The 17852-nt window shown below is 33.4% G+C and overlaps 1 protein-coding gene across 11 annotated transcripts in view; it reads right to left on the bottom strand.

Moving 5' to 3' along the window:
• RAP1GDS1 (Rap1 GTPase-GDP dissociation stimulator 1) overlaps positions 1 to 17852 on the bottom strand; it is a 164110-nt gene that overhangs the window by 96082 nt on the left and 50176 nt on the right. For 9 of the 11 annotated variants that reach the window (XM_029234785.1, XM_029234784.1, XM_029234782.1 and 6 more), the window contains exons 3-4: positions 10437 to 10559; positions 7548 to 7673 (exon numbers count right to left, since the gene is read on the bottom strand). In XM_029234785.1, the coding sequence (XP_029090618.1) occupies positions 7548 to 7673; positions 10437 to 10559 (249 nt within the window). Of the gene's footprint in view, positions 1 to 7547; positions 7674 to 10374; positions 10560 to 17852 lie in introns of those variants that run through there. The other 2 variants (XM_029234786.1, XM_029234787.1) reach the window with 2 other exon arrangements.

The raw sequence follows: 17852 nt of genomic DNA, 5'->3' as shown, positions 1-17852 counted from the left end.
CACACACACACACACACACACACACACACACACACACACACACACACCCTCTCTTCCTTTCTATTCTCTCTTTTATTTTTCAAGCTTGAAAAGAAACAATAACCTTCTAACTGGTTATTTTTCATCTAGTCCACTGTCCAATGGTTTTTAAGTATGAATGTGTATTAGAATCATCTAGGGTGTGGCCAAGAAAATGTATTTTGAAAAAGTCCGCTCAGTGTTTCAGATACATACTTCTTGTTAAGGGCAACTGCCTATCTTATAATGTACATCTCTTTCAAATTAACTTTTTCTATGGGATCAATCTGCACATTTAACTCTTGATCAAATACCTCCAATGACTCCCCACTGTACTAGCCCTTCTCCAATATGGGTTCCAGACATATCTCTCTACTATATTATCTACCTTTTAAAATGCTTTTCTGTGCTCCTGAATAATCTCCTAATCCCTTCTCCACATGTCCAGATACTATGCAGATTGACTGCTTCCTCCTCTATTAACACCACTGGGAGGGCTCAAACACAAATGAGCTCCCTTCTAGATCTCTATTGTGTATCCTCTTACAGCACCATCACTGTGTCCTATTTTACTCACACGTTTCATTACCTTGAATGCACTATTAACTCTTTAAACATAGGAGACACACTTGAACAATTAAACAGAAGTGATTACCAGCAAAACCATTTTCCCCCTCACACTATTTGCGTTGGTTTTTCCAGAACAAAGGTAAATTATAAACTACTTACAGGCTGATCCTGACTCACCAGAAATCTCACCTGAAGTAGAGGCTTGTGGCCCAACACAGAAATCCTCCCGAGACTAGGAGTGCTAATGCCTAATCTATCCCTACAGGATGCATAGAAGGCAGAACCTACTGATTACCTGTTCTGATCAAGGTCCCAAAAGTATGAACTGTCTCTCCCTAAATTTTATTTTAGGGCTGTCAATTTTTTTGTTGATTTTTTTCCCTTAAAGTCAAATTTGGAGGGAGAAAAAATTAGAGGCAATTTTGTCCTCCACTTTCATTATATAAATCCAATAAAAAGAAAATTATTGTTGTAGGTCATACTTTAAATGTTTATATGTACGTGTATATGTATATAAGTTTGTAATTATGTTATATACATTTCTTCTTCCCACTCCCTCAAGTAGGGCTGAGAGAAACAAGGTCATTTCCCACAGATTATATGTATGCCTCTTAGAAATGTGGAGGTTTTTAAAGGTTTAATTTTGAAATAATTAGAGACTCACAGAAAGTTGCAAAAAAAAAAAAATTAGTACAGACAGGTCCTATGTACCCTCCAACCAGCTTGCTCCAAGGGTAACATTTACATAACTCTAATACAATATACCAACCAGGAAAGTGACAATCTATGGACCTTGTTTAGATTTCATCAGTTTTTATATGCATTTGCATATGTGTGTGGGCATGTATGGTTCAAAGCAGTTTTATCATGTGTATAGATTCATGTAACTGTGGTAGTTTTAAATATTCACTATCGTGTAAATCAAATTTTATCAAATCGGTAACAGGCTTAAAAATAAAAGATAATTATATTTTTTGGTCTCAGAAAATAGAACTTGGATACATTACACAACACAGAAATTGAGCAGGTATAACGAATGCAAAGTAGAACTGTATTTTGGTTTAAAATAAACTAGGAAATATATTCAAGTCAAAACTTCTTGAAAATTTTAAGTTGTATGCTTGAATCAAGTTCAACTACCAGAAAACAACACATTTGGGCTATATTGTCCAAATAGAACTACGTTTGCTAAAGTACTCCATATTATTTCTTGGATTCTGTTAAAGATGTGGTATAAGAAACAATCATATGGAGACTATTTGAGCAATTTTTTAGAACCATTATTGAAGATACTGTCTAATGCAAACCAATATCTTTTGCAGATTTTAAGAGGAATGTATACAGAATCATCTAAGAAGCTAATGATATCCTGATGATAAATCTCGTCTAGAATTTGTCTCAACAGTTTTTTGTTTAACTGAAGAGCTAGAAAATTTCTCCTTAGCATAAAATAAAAATTACATAGCATATCAAGTTTTTCACCTTGGCAACTGAGATGCTCAAATTAAATTAGTGCTCATTATGGTAAGTATATTATCCCTGACTCTTACTAGATTTATCTTTGCCTCTCCTTATATGGATTCTGTCCTTTATACTTTAAAAAAATATATCCTGAGTACATTAGTGTATGCATTGCATTATGTCACAGCATACTTTTTAGAAATAATGTTATAGAATGAATGTTTGTGTCTCCCTAAAATTCATATGTTGATATTCTAACCCCTGATGTTATGACATTAGAAGGTAATTAGGTCATGCAGGTAGAACCCTCAATGAAGAGACAGGAGAGCTTGCTTCCTCTAGCTCTCCTCTCTCTGTGAAGATACAATAAGAAGGCTGTGGGCAAACAAGGAGTGTCCTCACCAGATACTGAATCTACTACTGCTTTGATCTGGGGTGGCTTTCCCAGCCTCCAAAACTGTGAGAAATAAATGTTGGCTGTTTAAGCCACTCAGTCTATGGTATTTTAATATAGCAGCCCAAACTGAGTAAGACAAATGATCATACATAAATGCTACGTATTTCCTTTGCCTAGCAGTTCATAATTTATATTGTACATCTATATATAAACCTTATTTAATCCATACAACAGTCCACTTTTCCAATGAGGAAACTAAAATTCAGAAAGATTAAATGATAACTTAGTAAATGGTAGATCTGGAAATCTTATCAATCTGTAATTTTGCCTTCCAGAGAGCTTACTAAAATTTTACTTATTTATAATTTTATTAATTTAAAAATAAACTATATTTTATAAGCAATGCACCATTTGCTTAATTTCTAAAAAATGGCTCCAAATACTACTCCCATCACCCATTTATTTTCATTCTGATCAAAAACCACATATTTAGTGTGTACTCTGTAATTGTCCATAAGTTGTGTTCCTTTGTGCATTTTATTTTCTCCACCATATTAAAAGCTCTTTAATGGCAGGAACCTTTTATAGAGCTTATGATAGGGTTACGAAACAACATCTATTTCCAACTACTATATATGTAGGAAATCTTTACAAGAGAGGATTTTCATGTGATAATAGCCATATTTACTGTCTCTAAAAGCAGTTGCATACAGTTGTTTATTCTTATATACATGATGTACTCTGATAATAAATTTATTAAAAATTACAACAGATTGATTAGTAAAAGCTGAAGAATCTTCTTTTTATACTTATTGGTTGATAATTCTATTCTACTCTAAAATTGAATACTAAAAGAAGTAGGACAAATCTATACACCTGCAAACTCTTTAATAACATAATCAAACACTTAACCTAATTTATATCACTGAAACAAACATTTTAAATGTAAGATATAAATAGTTCTGTGTTTAATATAACTGCTGCAAACATATTCTGACTACTTAGGCAATTTCAAAGCATGTCTGTATTATTCTTATCTAACCAACTTACATTATGAAATATTACAGAATTATTGCTAATTCTTTTTCAGTGTTTGCAGTCAGAATAATAAATTTTTTCTTCATCCCTTACATTAAAAATAGTGTAGCACAGTTAGAATCACTAATATATAAATAGGTCCATGCATGTACTTGGGCATCCTTTCATTTTTACACTTCTTGAAGTCATTGAAATAAACAATATTTAGTTTACCTCATAAACAAAGGCTTTGGCAAGCCTGATTACCACCTCATTTTGGCAGATTTATTTCTTCATCAGTGAGCAAGAATTCAATTTCTTTATATCATGTAAGACAGCATGTCATACAAGCTTCTTAAGTGCGCATCTTTCTAATAATAGGACTAATTACATAATCAAAAGCACTAATTTCATTTCTGTAAAGAGGTATATTTGTTTAATTTAAATTAATTTGAATTCTATATTATTATTTCTCTGGTATACAAAAAGGCACAAATATTTAATTTCATGCAATCATGTTCTTTTAGCCTCTACTAAATGACTTTTGACCAGTATTTCTGATATCAATTATTTCCTGACCTCAAGCAGTACCATCTACAAACAGAGAAAGCTCAGTCTCCAGTCACCAATTTATCCCTACGAATTATAAACGTGCGGGGGGAGGGGGAATTTAACATGAAGCTCTTCGATACTATAAGACCATTTAATTATATAAGCAATTTTAAATGTGCACAGTTATATAAACAAAACTAATCATTAAAAGAAGAGAATACCACAAAAATGGCCAGGTAATGAGAAAAAGGGGCTCATTTTTTTCCATATCACCTTTGAAAGAAATGTGTAATTAAACAGGCCAAATGTATGCACTGCTGAGATGTAATACTACGTTATCTAAAATCATATCCCCTAGCATATCCCATCACAGCTTTGCTGACTTCTTTCCAAATTGAAATATAATTTTTCTCTCTTCTTTGATCTAAAAGATGTCAAACTTCTTATAAAAAGAATTATTTTGGAGAAGTTAAAGGGCAAAGAGTTAAAACGTTGCTTATATCAGAAGTCTGGATACTTCGAAAGAGAAATCCATAAATGCCTTGGCAGCTCTCTGGAAGCACAGAAAAAAGACCAGGCATTTTAAATGAAGAATGTTCCCACTCGCTGATGCTTTCATCTCTATATGCAAGAGAGAGACTGGGTGGGATTCAAAAAGTTCATCAGCAACAAAGCCTCATCCTGTCCCATTTAGCAGTTATATCAGTCTATTACCTGATGTTAGGATATATAAGACAGTTTCCTTCCATTAGGAAGAGTTCCCTAAAATGGGCACTGTCAAAGCTGGGAAATCTGAAATCTGACCTACTTTTTTCAAAAGATTTCCATGAATTTCGTGGTAAGTGTAATTCTTTCTACAGTTAGAGCTCTCCTTTCAAAAAGAACTGTTAACTGACATATGCTGGCAAATTGCCTTACGTTTTAAGTATCAAAATAAAAATCTATAAAATATGCACAAATTTCTCACAATTTTATCTCTAATACTGAATTCCCATGCTACTTTATGTAAACGTTGATTTTACTATCTGTTGTAAGCCCAATAAAATTCTGAATAAACCCACACTAAAAAATTATTCATTTGGAATACATTTATAAAACAAGAATAAACTAATTAGTCCTATGGGTAAGTTTGATAAAATACAAACGTGAATTTTAAAACACATGTTATCTGTAAGAAGAAGATTCCTTGTATGTACAAGGCTGTCATTTATAGTTTTCTATTCTCCGTTTAGGAATGAAGCATTAAATTCTTAAGAGGGAAGAAGGTTAATTAATTAAAATAGAAGTTATTCAATACTTTTTAAAGAGAGAAATCTAATTTCTGGGTTCTTTCAAACTCCTGCGTGTCATAATATGTCACTGCATTTCAAGTAAATTAAAAAATCAACCACACAGCATCACATTTATAGACTTTGATATCATTCTTGTAATTAAAATAAAGGTGCTGTACTCTTCCTACAACTATTCTGGAGAAATCACTCATAAACTGACATAGATTTAATTTCAAATAAAAGGATAAGAAAGCATACAGTATTATGGAAATTATACGCTTAAGACAGCATGGCACAATGAACACATTTTTACCACATGATTTACAGTAATAAATCACTTCTTATATTTATTCATTTTTAAGATTACTAACTTCATTTTCCTTAAACAAGGTTTAAATGTATAAAAAGTCTGTATTCAGTATGCTTAATTTTCTATTTAACTATAATTTTCATTGAATTGAATGAGAATAAAGTGGTTATAAATATTCACAAATAAATGAAACAAAAAATTAACTTCATAGCCTAAAGCATATCCACAGACTTTATACTGTATACCTCATAAGAACAGAGTAAATGGATATGATAAACAGCATAATAATGGACTTCAGTTTCATCAAAATGATACTTATTAACTAGACATTTATTACACTAACTTCAAGGTTCTTTAGCGTATACAGGAAATAAAACTACTCTGTGCCCATAAAAATCATAGCAAGATGAGACAATAGATCACTACGGGTATTTCTTCCATTGTGCCAATATTAAGTGAAACTCTAGGACAAAAGTACTCAAAACAGATAATTCCTATGATGTTCAAACAATGCATAATTCAAGAATATCTAAACTGAACAAAGATTAAAGAATACTTTTGATAGCCTTAAATTCTAGTAATAAACACAGAAGATAAAAATAAAAAGAGTAATGATTATACTCTCCAAATACTTGCCATCAATCTTTGCCTATTACTCTGCAGGGGTCTATTAAATATATATTGTTAAAATTAATCATATAAAATACACATTCATTCTTGAAAGCTAACGTTAGAAGCTATAGTGTTTAATAAAAATCCTAAATATGAAAATGCAAGTTATAAACATAGAGCACTAGGATTTTATTAACAAAGCTAATACCCTAGGATAGTAAGAATTGGAATGAAGGCACGGATAGGTAAATTTATAAGCAGCATTAGGGACTGAAATTCTCCAATTAAAATTCACATTAAAAGACATCCCGTGTCCTCAGATATAATATATAATATTCCAGAAAAAGGAAAGAATAAATGAGGCTAGTCTTACCACCACTGCTACAGAGAAGTTATAACTGAAAGCTGTAGTTTCAATCTTTTTTTCTGCTTCTTTCTTTTATTATAAATAAATATGTTTATGACTTTATTTTGTCTGGCTTATATGCACAAATCACTTTTTGAAACACTGTGTATTATAAAAGAGCTATCTATGATTTTTGTACATAAACTCAATGGGGAAAATAAACAATAAAAGTTATCCTAGTTGTATAAATAGAACTAAATTCTTAGGAGACTTTAAAGGTGAATGTTAAAAAATGTGTTTTTGTCTCAGAAATCTAAGGAAAATCAGGATAAGCCTAATTAAACTGAATATACTCAAGATTTTTTTCTGTATTTTGTTTGCATATACGTGGGAAGGAAAAGTAGAAAATGTAAAAATTTTCCAATATCTACACCCATAGCCAAGTTCTTGCTTTCTCTTCGCCTAGTAGAACATTATATTATATAAAGTGGTGAGGATGACAATGACGTTATGACAAATAGGAATGGAATCAATGCAAGATGCAATAGGCCAATCTAGCTCTTGAGAAGATAATGGTTTTTATGAATGGCTTTACTGAATTGCAAGTAACTAAAAATGTATTTGGACAGACTTAGAAACTAAAAAATGTGTTCAGAAGTATTCTCATGCAGAGATGGTACCTCAATAAAACCTAATTGAAAAGATATATTTTTTTCCTAAAATTAAAAGCTCCAATTCTTAGAAAATGACTTATTTTCCTATGAAAATACCATTTGTGATATGAGAAAAAGAATTCATTTCAGATAAGTCTTAAAGAATACTATGGCCCAAATTTCCATCGATTCAGCTACATAAGCAGAGCTAAGTCATACTGGCTCACATTAATGTCTTAGCCTAGAAAAGACAGTGCTAACACTAAAAGCAGAATTATTATGAAAATCGTAATTCTTAAACAAAAGTTTATAAGTGTACCATTGCTATTTCAACACTTACGGCTATCGTAACATATGTTTCCTAGAGCCCTGCCAGTTTGAAGCAGCACTTCCTGGTCTTTGCTATTTAGCAGCTGCACCAGTGGTGAAATTAATCCTGCATCCACACATGGAATTCGCATAAATTCTGAAAAGAAGAACATATTTAATTAAAAATATAAAGATTCTCAATTACATAAAAAACCTCCCTTAATAAAATAAATATCTAATATGAAAATGTTTAAGATGGCTTACTATCTGAAGAGTACATTTCTGTCTAAAAGTATCATTACAACCCTACTAAATACTTCATGAAATAAGTACACAAAAATGAGTGGGGTCATATTTTTCTTTGCTGATAGTCTCTAACATAAACCAAAAGAATTTTTCATTAACTTTCATTATACCTAATTTATCACTATCTTCTTATACCTGGATGTTGTAAGAGGAGGAGGGGGGAGGGGGGAGGGGGGGAGGAGTTGGAGGAGGGGAATAAGATGTAAAGGTTTTGTTTGCTTTCACACATTTTCAACTTCAGTTATCAGCACTGTAGACACATAACAGTACCTAGTTTCAGAAATTTGTTGTTGTTGTTATTATTATTAGACACTGAGAGTACAATTCTAAAAAGGAAGAAATATTCACAGATACTTCCTCTTTTACTTATTTTTCCTTTGCCTCAAATCCATCTTAAATCTGTTATATAGGGGAACACTTTATTTAAAAGATATCAAAATCTTTTACTGCAATTTATGGTCATAGCTATGCTCCCACGTTAAACTTGCCCCTGGAACTTCTTACTAATACTCTGGATTTTGAACATCAGCACATAGTCAGGTACGCTAATTTTTAGAGAGTTCCTTTTGTATGTACAAATTTAACCATAATTATATTTTATAATTAATCCAAATCTAACAAGTATATGCTAACACTTCTCTTCTATTATTATATAACATGCACAGCAGAGTGACGATGAACAGATCAACTTCCAATTTCTTTTTTTCTCTGGTTCACACAATCTTCTTTCATTGTCAAGTTTCTAACCAGAAGAAATATAAGGCCAGTTAATATCTCTGTTGGGTCATGTTGCATTTCTGAAGATATTTATTTAAAAAGAAAGACTCTAATCCACTTTCTCAGCCAGTCACTTAAAAAAAAAACCATGTGACGATTAAGCAGTAAACAACCATTTAAATGGATCTCATTTATTTTAACCAGTAGGGATTAGTGGCATGCCCTTAACAAGCCTCTGATTAAAAGTATAAACGCTATAAATTATGTCTTTAAAACATAGCTGTCATCTACACTAGAGTGTAGTTGTCATATTAGACAACTACACTAGAGTTGTCATACACTAGAGTGTAACTAGAAGCAACCTCTAGCAGCAGAGTTATCGTGCAACTGTGACCAAGTATTATGAGGATTGATACTATTAAGTAATAAGATCATATAGGAATGGCAAGCCATTTCAAAAAAAAATCTATTCAAAATTTCTCAATCTATGTTATGTGTGTGTGCTCATTCTTAAGAAAAAAAGTTTTAAGATAAAAATTGATTTCTGGAAACTATACTGTGTTTCTAATGAAGTTAAAAATAAATTACTTGATCTTAAAAATCAAGCTGCTTTGCATCTAAGATTTAGATAGTGGTTGCTCTAAGTTAACAAACAATATCTGAAGGGGTTTCATTTTCAAACTAGATCTGCTTCAGGAGTTCTCTGTTGTCCCAAGGTGATCCCTATCTATTCAGAGCAGTTCAAATCTTCTTGAAGTACACTAAATACTCCAGACCACTAGGAATCTCTGAACATTTATGACCAGCTCAACTCCAAAGCACAGCATAATGATTATAAATTACGATAGCTTAGATGTACATACAAACAATAGATGGTCAGTTTTCATTAACAACCAAAAAATGATTTACCAATATTGGAACTTGGAAAGATATTTTGAGCACCTCTAAACAAATGAAAAAATTTCATGGCAATTCTTTTTGGTAACACACATATGAACAAGTTGTTTTACTGGGCTAAAAACATACTTTACAATGCCACCTGCCACAGCGATTACACAATGTATAAAATTGTGTAAAACTGAAGCCAGAATTTTAAAGTTTCTTTTTTTAAAGTATAATATATGCAACTTACTAAAATAAAAGAACTAAAAATAATATCAAACTTTGACAAACTGAGGCATACTAATGGTATTACATTTAGCATGGCCTCCCCTTTTGCTTAAAAACTGCTTTAAGAAGTCAGTGCTTTTCTCAAATTGACTAAACTAAAATCATACACAAATATTTCTGCTACAAAATAATTCTTCCAAAGAATCCCCTCTCACTGGATATAAACCATATATAATGGGATGGCTATTTCATAATCTATGCTTTGCTGTCATTACATGGAAACCTAAGAAATAAATGTTTCTCATGAAGATGAATTCAGAAACCAGTATGTATTCCGACTACACTGTTGCAGTCAAGTGCCAACGTCAGTAGGTCAGACTAAAAAAAAAAAAAAACAGTGAGTTTATCTGGATATAACACAAACCAACGTGTACATTGAAAAAGGGTAAGCTCTCCTGTGACAATGAAGACGAATGACTCAGTGGCAGCTCAAGAATCCTGTAACCAAAGCAATAAATGATACAGGTACAGGACTAGCAGTGCTGTTCTTTAATTCTACTCTGAAGGAATGGAATAGCAAATGGGAAACGTACGAATAGAATGACTATAATGATAGTCATTTTAAACAACATTTCATTACATGAAAAAAGTCAAAGAAAAGAAAAATAGAAAGAAAGTAAAAAGGTCTAATCTACAAAATTAAAACATAAATTAATAAAACATACTGACAGGTAGGGTGTAAAACTGAAGATGTTCCCAGCAGAAAAGTTCTTGAGGAAAACCTCACCATTTTTGGCTATTTCTGCTATGATGTTAGCTACTTTGGCTGTGCAGGAAGACTGTGGAACCAACAGACTTGCAAACAGTTGAAGTATTCCACTTCCTTGGATTTTTTCACTTGTTTCCATATCTGAAAGAGATACATACAAAGAGCTTCAGTGAACATCTTCAACACTAACACTGACAACTTCATCTACAATAAATTCTTTCTTTAAGAATTTTCACCATCCATAATAGAAACAGTTCATTATATATTAAAATGTGTATATTTATATAAAATTACCTTCAGTTCCACAAGCTGCTTTTATGTTCAGTTTTTATCTATGCAAAACACTTTCTAATACAATCTTTTCTAAATCTACAGATTATAAAGGAATCCTTTCTGAATATACGATTTGCATACCAAATTTACTTCTCAATGTTATTTCCAACACTGTCTATTCAGAGTAGGAATGCTTTACTTTCTACTTCCCTTCTGAATTCTCTAAGAGTGTGTTATTAATACATGTGAATTCTATGATTACCTATAATGCTACAGCAATTAAAAAAAAATAAGTGGCAACTAAATGTGCAAAAAACTCACCTCATATCATTTTATATGGAGTGATAGAAAAGACTATTCAGTTCCATATGATTACTATGTTTCTCACACAACTTATTCAAACCACCACTAATGAGAAAGGGAAATAGTCAACAGCAATAAGGCCATGGTATTTAGAACTCTATATGGTGATATAGAAATTCAAGAAGAACTACTTCTTTCCTTTTCTTTCCATCTTTGTTAAAATACAAATAAAGAGCCTTTGTATGAAATCAAGCCGCTTCATGTAAAAAGCATGACCTATTAAAATAAAAAACAGGAACACCTGGAATGATGATGGAAATAAAGACAAGCTCAAGGAAACAAAATTTAAAATTACTATTTGGCTCTTAACAACGAAGAGGAATGGCATTGTTTAAAAACAGGGAGCTATAAGGCTCATTAAGACATTCTATTTAAATTTATTTCTATGTGTAGCTCCTCTATATCCTTTACATCCTTTGGTTATACAAACAAACAAGAGAACTCTAAAGATTTCTTGTTAAGTAAATGGCAGCTGCTCTGATCAACAGAGAGTAGGAAATCATTTTTAATAATTTGAGAAAGTCTACAAAAAATTATCTATTTCTTTATAGTAAGCGCTGATTTGTTTACCTCAGTGTTTTTCAAACTGTGGGTCCCAATCCATTAAGAACCCTGAAATCAATCTGGTGAGCAAGGACCAGCAATTTCTTAAAAAGAGAAATAGAATCAACAATATCCACAACAACAGCAAAAGAATAGAAAAACAATTTTTTTGCAGACAGTAAGGTAAAACACTGAGTGAAACACATGCACATGTAACTGTATGTGTATGCTTACCGAATGTAAAATGTACCACTAATCGTAGATTCTGGTCAGAAAGTTAAAAAGCAATGTTCTGTGTAACCCAAGACTAGCCAGGATTCTGGGTTAAAGAGGTATAACACTCTTAACATTATCAGGAGAAGCTGGAATTGTTGAATGGCTAAAGCAATAGAAAATTATATGGAAAATTATTTATAAATTTGTAAAAATTGAAAAATGTAAAAGTTCCATGGATTTGTTATCTTAAAAATATTTCTTTGCAATTACTGTAGTTACTTGGGTATATGTGCATGTTTATATATGACATTAGTACAAAAGATCAAGTAATCAAAATTAGTCAATGTTGAAACTCCATCCATGCATTTCCTTTTCCATAAGCCTAGTACACTTTAATACAGCTAATACTATTTTGGTTTTCTTACATTTTATGTACTGTAATAAAAAAGGGTATTTTGGAGATACTTTAAAACAGCGCTTTTTATTAGGTGAAGAAACAGAAGCCCAGAAAGATAAAGTAAACTTGTCTAAAGTCACCAATAATCATAGAGCATGAAGAGCAAATTCAGATTCTACTACACTAACAATTCAACATGTGTATCACCTGGCAACCACTGGTGTTATTTTTTAGAACAGAAAACTTACTTAAGCATGCGTAAATGAAATTTGTCTTTTTGTATGCTGCTACTCACTGGTTTCTCACAATTCAGATTATTACAAATGTAAAGTACACATGATAGAACATAAACACAGGAGCTGTCCTTTCAGCAAGCGCATTTATAAAATACAATGTGGCTTTTCACTTTTACTTTGTTTCTTGGATTAAAAAATAAGTTTTTAAGGTACCACCTGAAAATCTGACACCAAGTTTCTGTTAATTATTATTATCATTATTATTCTTTCTAGCAAGAAGCCAAAAGAACTGAACTCAGTTTGCCATGTTAAAATTCTTCCTTTTCTGACCACTGCTACAACGGTAGGACACTGGGGTTGACTGCCCCAGGGGTCTTGTCCCACCATCTGCTGGTGCTAGGATGATAGCAAGAATCTGGCATGAGGGATGAATCATGATTAGATGTGAAGCTGAGGCATTTGTGTGTGTGGAGGCGAGCAGTTAACTGCAAATCACCCAGGCACGTCTCACTTTAACTATAACTAAAAAAAATGGCTTAACATCAGAGCTGAATGTCAGGGGCACGGGGAAAAAAAGAAAACAAAGCAATACAAAACTCTTGCACTCTGATGAGTTTCCATGGATTACAATCCAGGGAACTGGGAAAACAGTTATAATAAGATGAATCAAGATTTGGGAATAGTATTTTTTTAATACTACTGTCAGAGAAATAAAAGGGAAAATATAATCTGGTTTTTCATATAAATCTGATTTACAATTTAGAAAAATCAAAAAGGAATTCTATTTACTTGCTAGCATGTGGATTTATATATAGTTTTAGAACTTAAATTAAACAGCTGGGAATTATCTTCTTTCGTTTGTCATAAAAACATAAAGGGCCAAATACTGCTTATCATTAAAATGCCACTATCCAATAAACAATTACAAAGTTTCAGCCTCATTTCATATATGCTTTCTACACTGGCATTCTACTGCATCTCACAATGTGTATCTGTGAGCTAAACATGTTCACAGATATCTGTGAGCACCGCTGAAATGATTTTAAGAGAGCATTAAGAAGGCATCAGTGGTGGTGTTTGCAGGTCTAAATGAATGACTGCTTGTAAAAAGAAATCATGTGTTGTGATCAGGAGTCCTAAAAAAAAAAAAACAGGCAGACTTTTCATTATCTTTAGCCACACTACTACTGACATTGGAACTATACCCATTTTAAATATTTGCAGGAATCAATTTCCACTTCTTTCTCCCCCTTCACATTTAGGTGCAGTCATAAAAGCATTTGAGTATGCCTACAAATTATAGGCAGCTGGCAGTCCTTGAATTTTGAAGGACCCATACATGAAGGGCAGTTGCTACTCTAAAATAATATCTGTGGAGCTACGGCAGGAGTCATATCCAATAGAGTAGCCCTTGCAGTTCTGCAAGCACTCATTCTGTCTCTGCAGTCCTATGTCCACACCCCACCTGACCTCCTGGTGGCAAGGAGCAGCTTCGTTATGAAACTGCCAGTGACAGAAAGAAAAAGAAAACTGGGCAATTGGGTCAGAGAAACTTGAAAGAAGAGTAAATCAAGAAGCTGTGCTACAATGCTATAGGGAGAGGAGAAGTTAAAGCACAACTCATAGAATTTCTCAAGACCAATAACCCAGGAGAAGACAGAGAATGGGTGGAATAGGAATGGGAATTTAAGATATGGCTCGAAAAATGCTAAAGTTCCCAACAAAGCTGCCAAGTAAATACATTAAAATAATTGGCTTTACAGTTCAATATCAAGAGCAGGTTTTCAGGTATGCTATTCTAAGCTGAATTTATGATGTTATGTTGGCATATAGGCTTTATGAGGAGAAACTAATGAAAAGCGTTTGATAGCCAATTTACAGTAAACTCCAAATTAGAAAAACAAAAATAATGACTGTTATTACTGTGACTCTATTAGATTAAAAATGTACTTGGATTATTTACTTCTAGTTATGAGAACAATAAAGAATTGCTATTTTTACTTATATTATACGTCCAAGGATCCTTGTGACTGACTGTGAAGAGAAGACTCAGATTTGGGATTGACTGCAAGGACAAGGAATATGACTCCAGGGCTGTGTGTGTATCGTTGTCTCTGGGGAACTATTTATTTCTCAAGGGGTAGATTTTTAGAATAGGGTGTAACAAGAGATCTGGCCCTGTGCCTGGGAGATCTGATCCAAATCCAAGGTTTCATTTCCTACCACACAGACAAGCCCCAAATCCTCTCTCCCTTTATCCAAAGGAAAACAAAGCATGTGCGCTTGGATATACAATAAATACCTCAAATTCATCATTTCCAAAATCCAATTTACTCTCTTCCTTTCCTTTCATTTTAGTCTCTATTGCAGTTAATGGCAGGGAACCCATCTAAGCCAGAAGCCCTAGAATGATTATAAAGTTTTCTTTTAGTAAATGCCTTGCTACCACCCATGTTAATCAGAAAGTACTGTAAGTTCTGTAGATTCCATCTGACTAGCATCTTGTGCATCTATCCTTTCCTTGTTACATTCATGCTACTTCCAGTTCTCAATTCTGACCTTTATTAAATGCAACAGCCTCCTCAAGAGTCTCCCTAACTCCAGCCTCCCCTGCAACTGTCATCTACATTGACGGCAGAATAAGCTTCTGGAAATACAAATTTTATGTCACTCCCCTACTTTAAATCTTTAAATGATCGTCTATAAGTTTTAATTAAACATTCAAGCACATCCATGACATTTATATTTCCCAACCATATCTCCTGATACTCCTCCATTGATATCTTACATTCTAGCCACAGTAAATTGCTTATAGAAATCTAAATTAATCATTTTATTTCATACCTTCTTACTGCATTTGTTCCCTCTCTGAAATGCCACACCCACACCATCACTATAGCTAACTCCTACACAGAGGCATAGTGTCCTCATTTAAAGGCACCTGACTGAGAGCCATTTAAACTTTTAAAGATACCTGACTACCATAAAAACTCATTTTTTAAAACAGACATGTGACATAGGCATGATAGGTTATGTTTTCTTCATACTACAAATAAAGCTATATGATTATATTGGAAAAGTAATAAGAAACCAATTTTTCTGATTCCTAGTTCAGTGCTCTTCCTAACACAACTGTTAATTTAGAAGATATATAGTGCGAACAATACCTTGACCAGATTCATCAAGTTATTACGTGACAAATATTTTTATTTAACATATTTTTCAGAAGTAAGAACTAAACTAGGACAACTCGGTAAGAAAGGGATGCACAGTATTTTGAGATAGATAAATTGACTCAGTGACTGAATGAGAGAAAGTGAACTGTGTATAGAGAAAGTGAAACAGGTTTAAAATATATTTAAAACATAGAAGAGGACTATACTGGGTATAAGATTAAAGGGCCTGATAAATGAGAAATTAATGTTTCTAAAAGAAAATGGAAGTATATGGGGGGTTGTTATAAAATGCTTTTTCTTTCACTGATGAGAATCTTTTTCCCGCAATAAAGATTTTAAGCAAATAAAAGGAACGTGAAGTACAGGAAAGAAAAGGCTGGATATAGTCATGAAAAGAAACAGGGCAGAACAAAGACCCATTTGCACAATGACTCACCATCAGAAAGAGGTCTTACTAAAAGATTAAGTTGTGAGAGTCATTTATAAAATTACAATAAATGATTTTGACAGTTTTGCAGTCATTTCAATTCCAGGGATAATGTACGCTGTGGGAGTTGGAGAAGTTATGTATTTGGAAATCACTAGAATAAGCAGGGAGATCTGCTAGTCTGACTATTTTCCTTAAACTTACCACTAACTAGGTCAAAAGCAGTTGCTAAAAATTGAGTTGGTTAAAAAATAAAAGAAAGATATTTGCTGAGAAATACCCGGAGGAACTGTGCTAATGACTGTGGTAAAAGCAGAGTATATAACTAGAATCGTTCAACTATAAGTTCACAGTAATTACTGAAAACGTGGTCCCTACGGTAAACGTGGATTTCCTCACTTCATACTAAGAGAACGAGGACACAGTAAAACACAGTGAAGGAATATTTTTAGTAAAAGATCTATCTCCATCCTGTGAAACACCTTGGGGAAAAATATGAAGTAAACAAAGCTAAAGAGATTGGCATCTGTAGGTCACAGGGCAGAGTCTTCATGTAGGGATTAATGACCTTACAAAAATAGACCCCAGAGAGATGCCATGCTTCTTCCACCGTGAGGTTCCAGTGAAAAGACAGCGGTCTATGAATCAGAGAGCAGGCCCTCACCAGAATCTGCTGATGCCTTGGTCTTGGACTTCCCAGCCACCAGAAGTGTGAGGAATACCACCTAATCCAGGCTATTTTGTTATAGCAGCCCACATGGACTAAGACGTATGGCACAAAAGTCCTTTCATAATTTGACCCCTACTCCCTTTCCAGTTTCAGTTTCTGATTGAACTAGGTTTCTTCCCCACCACTGTGACATTGTATATGTTGCCTCCATTGCTTGGGATGTTCTTCCCATAATCCTTGTGCCCTCACATTACCTGGGTAAAGTACACTGTATTTTCAAAATCCAGCATTCCCTGATCCTGCTTATCAAATTCACCCCTCTTCCCCAATATTCACACACAATGTTGTAATTGTTTCCAAGCTGTTAGAACCTATTTGGTAGCTGAAGACTTGGAGTAGATGAGATTATCCACAGAAGATGTCTTTTTACTGAGTCCCTACCATATTGGGAATATAAGCTAAAGGATACAAATCATATCCTCAGTGAGCTGTCTAGTAAGAGAAAGAGAGAGGTAAATAAATTACCACAATTCACTGTGACTGATAACACCATGGAGGTTACATACAATGTATAATGGGAAGCAATCACAGTTCCATGAAGATCATAGAAATTTCCATAAACAAGGTAACATTTAAACTGAGTTTTGAAGCCCAATAAAGCATGTTCTAAGCAGACAAAGGAGAAAAATTTATTCCACAAAGAAGGAACACATAAAAAGCACTACTATCTGAAGCTAGAGACCCTAAATTTGTAACAGCAACATTCTGTACCACTGGGTGATTTTTTTTACCAGCAGCTGGAGGCTGCCAGAATTGAGAAGTGGAAAAGGCAGATGGCTGATATTATCTAAGGTTGGAAGAAAAGGTAGGTAAAAGGAGAAGGATAAGAGAATACACCTATGAAACACCCATTTATCCGTCAGAATCTAGGTGAAATGTCAGTCCCTCTGTGACACTCTGAAAGACTCTTACAACTATGAATTGAACCCAGTTCTCTGAACACTTTGTAATCAGCTCTATTATAATAATGTGTTATACTGTATTAAAACTTATCTGTTACTTGTCTATCCAATCGCTCCAGGGCAAGGTACCAACTAATGCATGGTGGTACCCAATTAATGCTAGTTGAATAG

The sequence above is a fragment of the Monodon monoceros genome, unplaced genomic scaffold (assembly GCF_005190385.1).
Source record: "Monodon monoceros isolate NGI ecotype Baffin Bay Population unplaced genomic scaffold, NGI_Narwhal_1 Super_Scaffold_20, whole genome shotgun sequence".
Taxonomy (NCBI): domain Eukaryota; kingdom Metazoa; phylum Chordata; class Mammalia; order Artiodactyla; family Monodontidae; genus Monodon; species Monodon monoceros.
The sequence above is the reverse complement of the archived record's forward strand: the minus strand, read 5'-3'. Positions and strand labels throughout refer to the sequence as shown.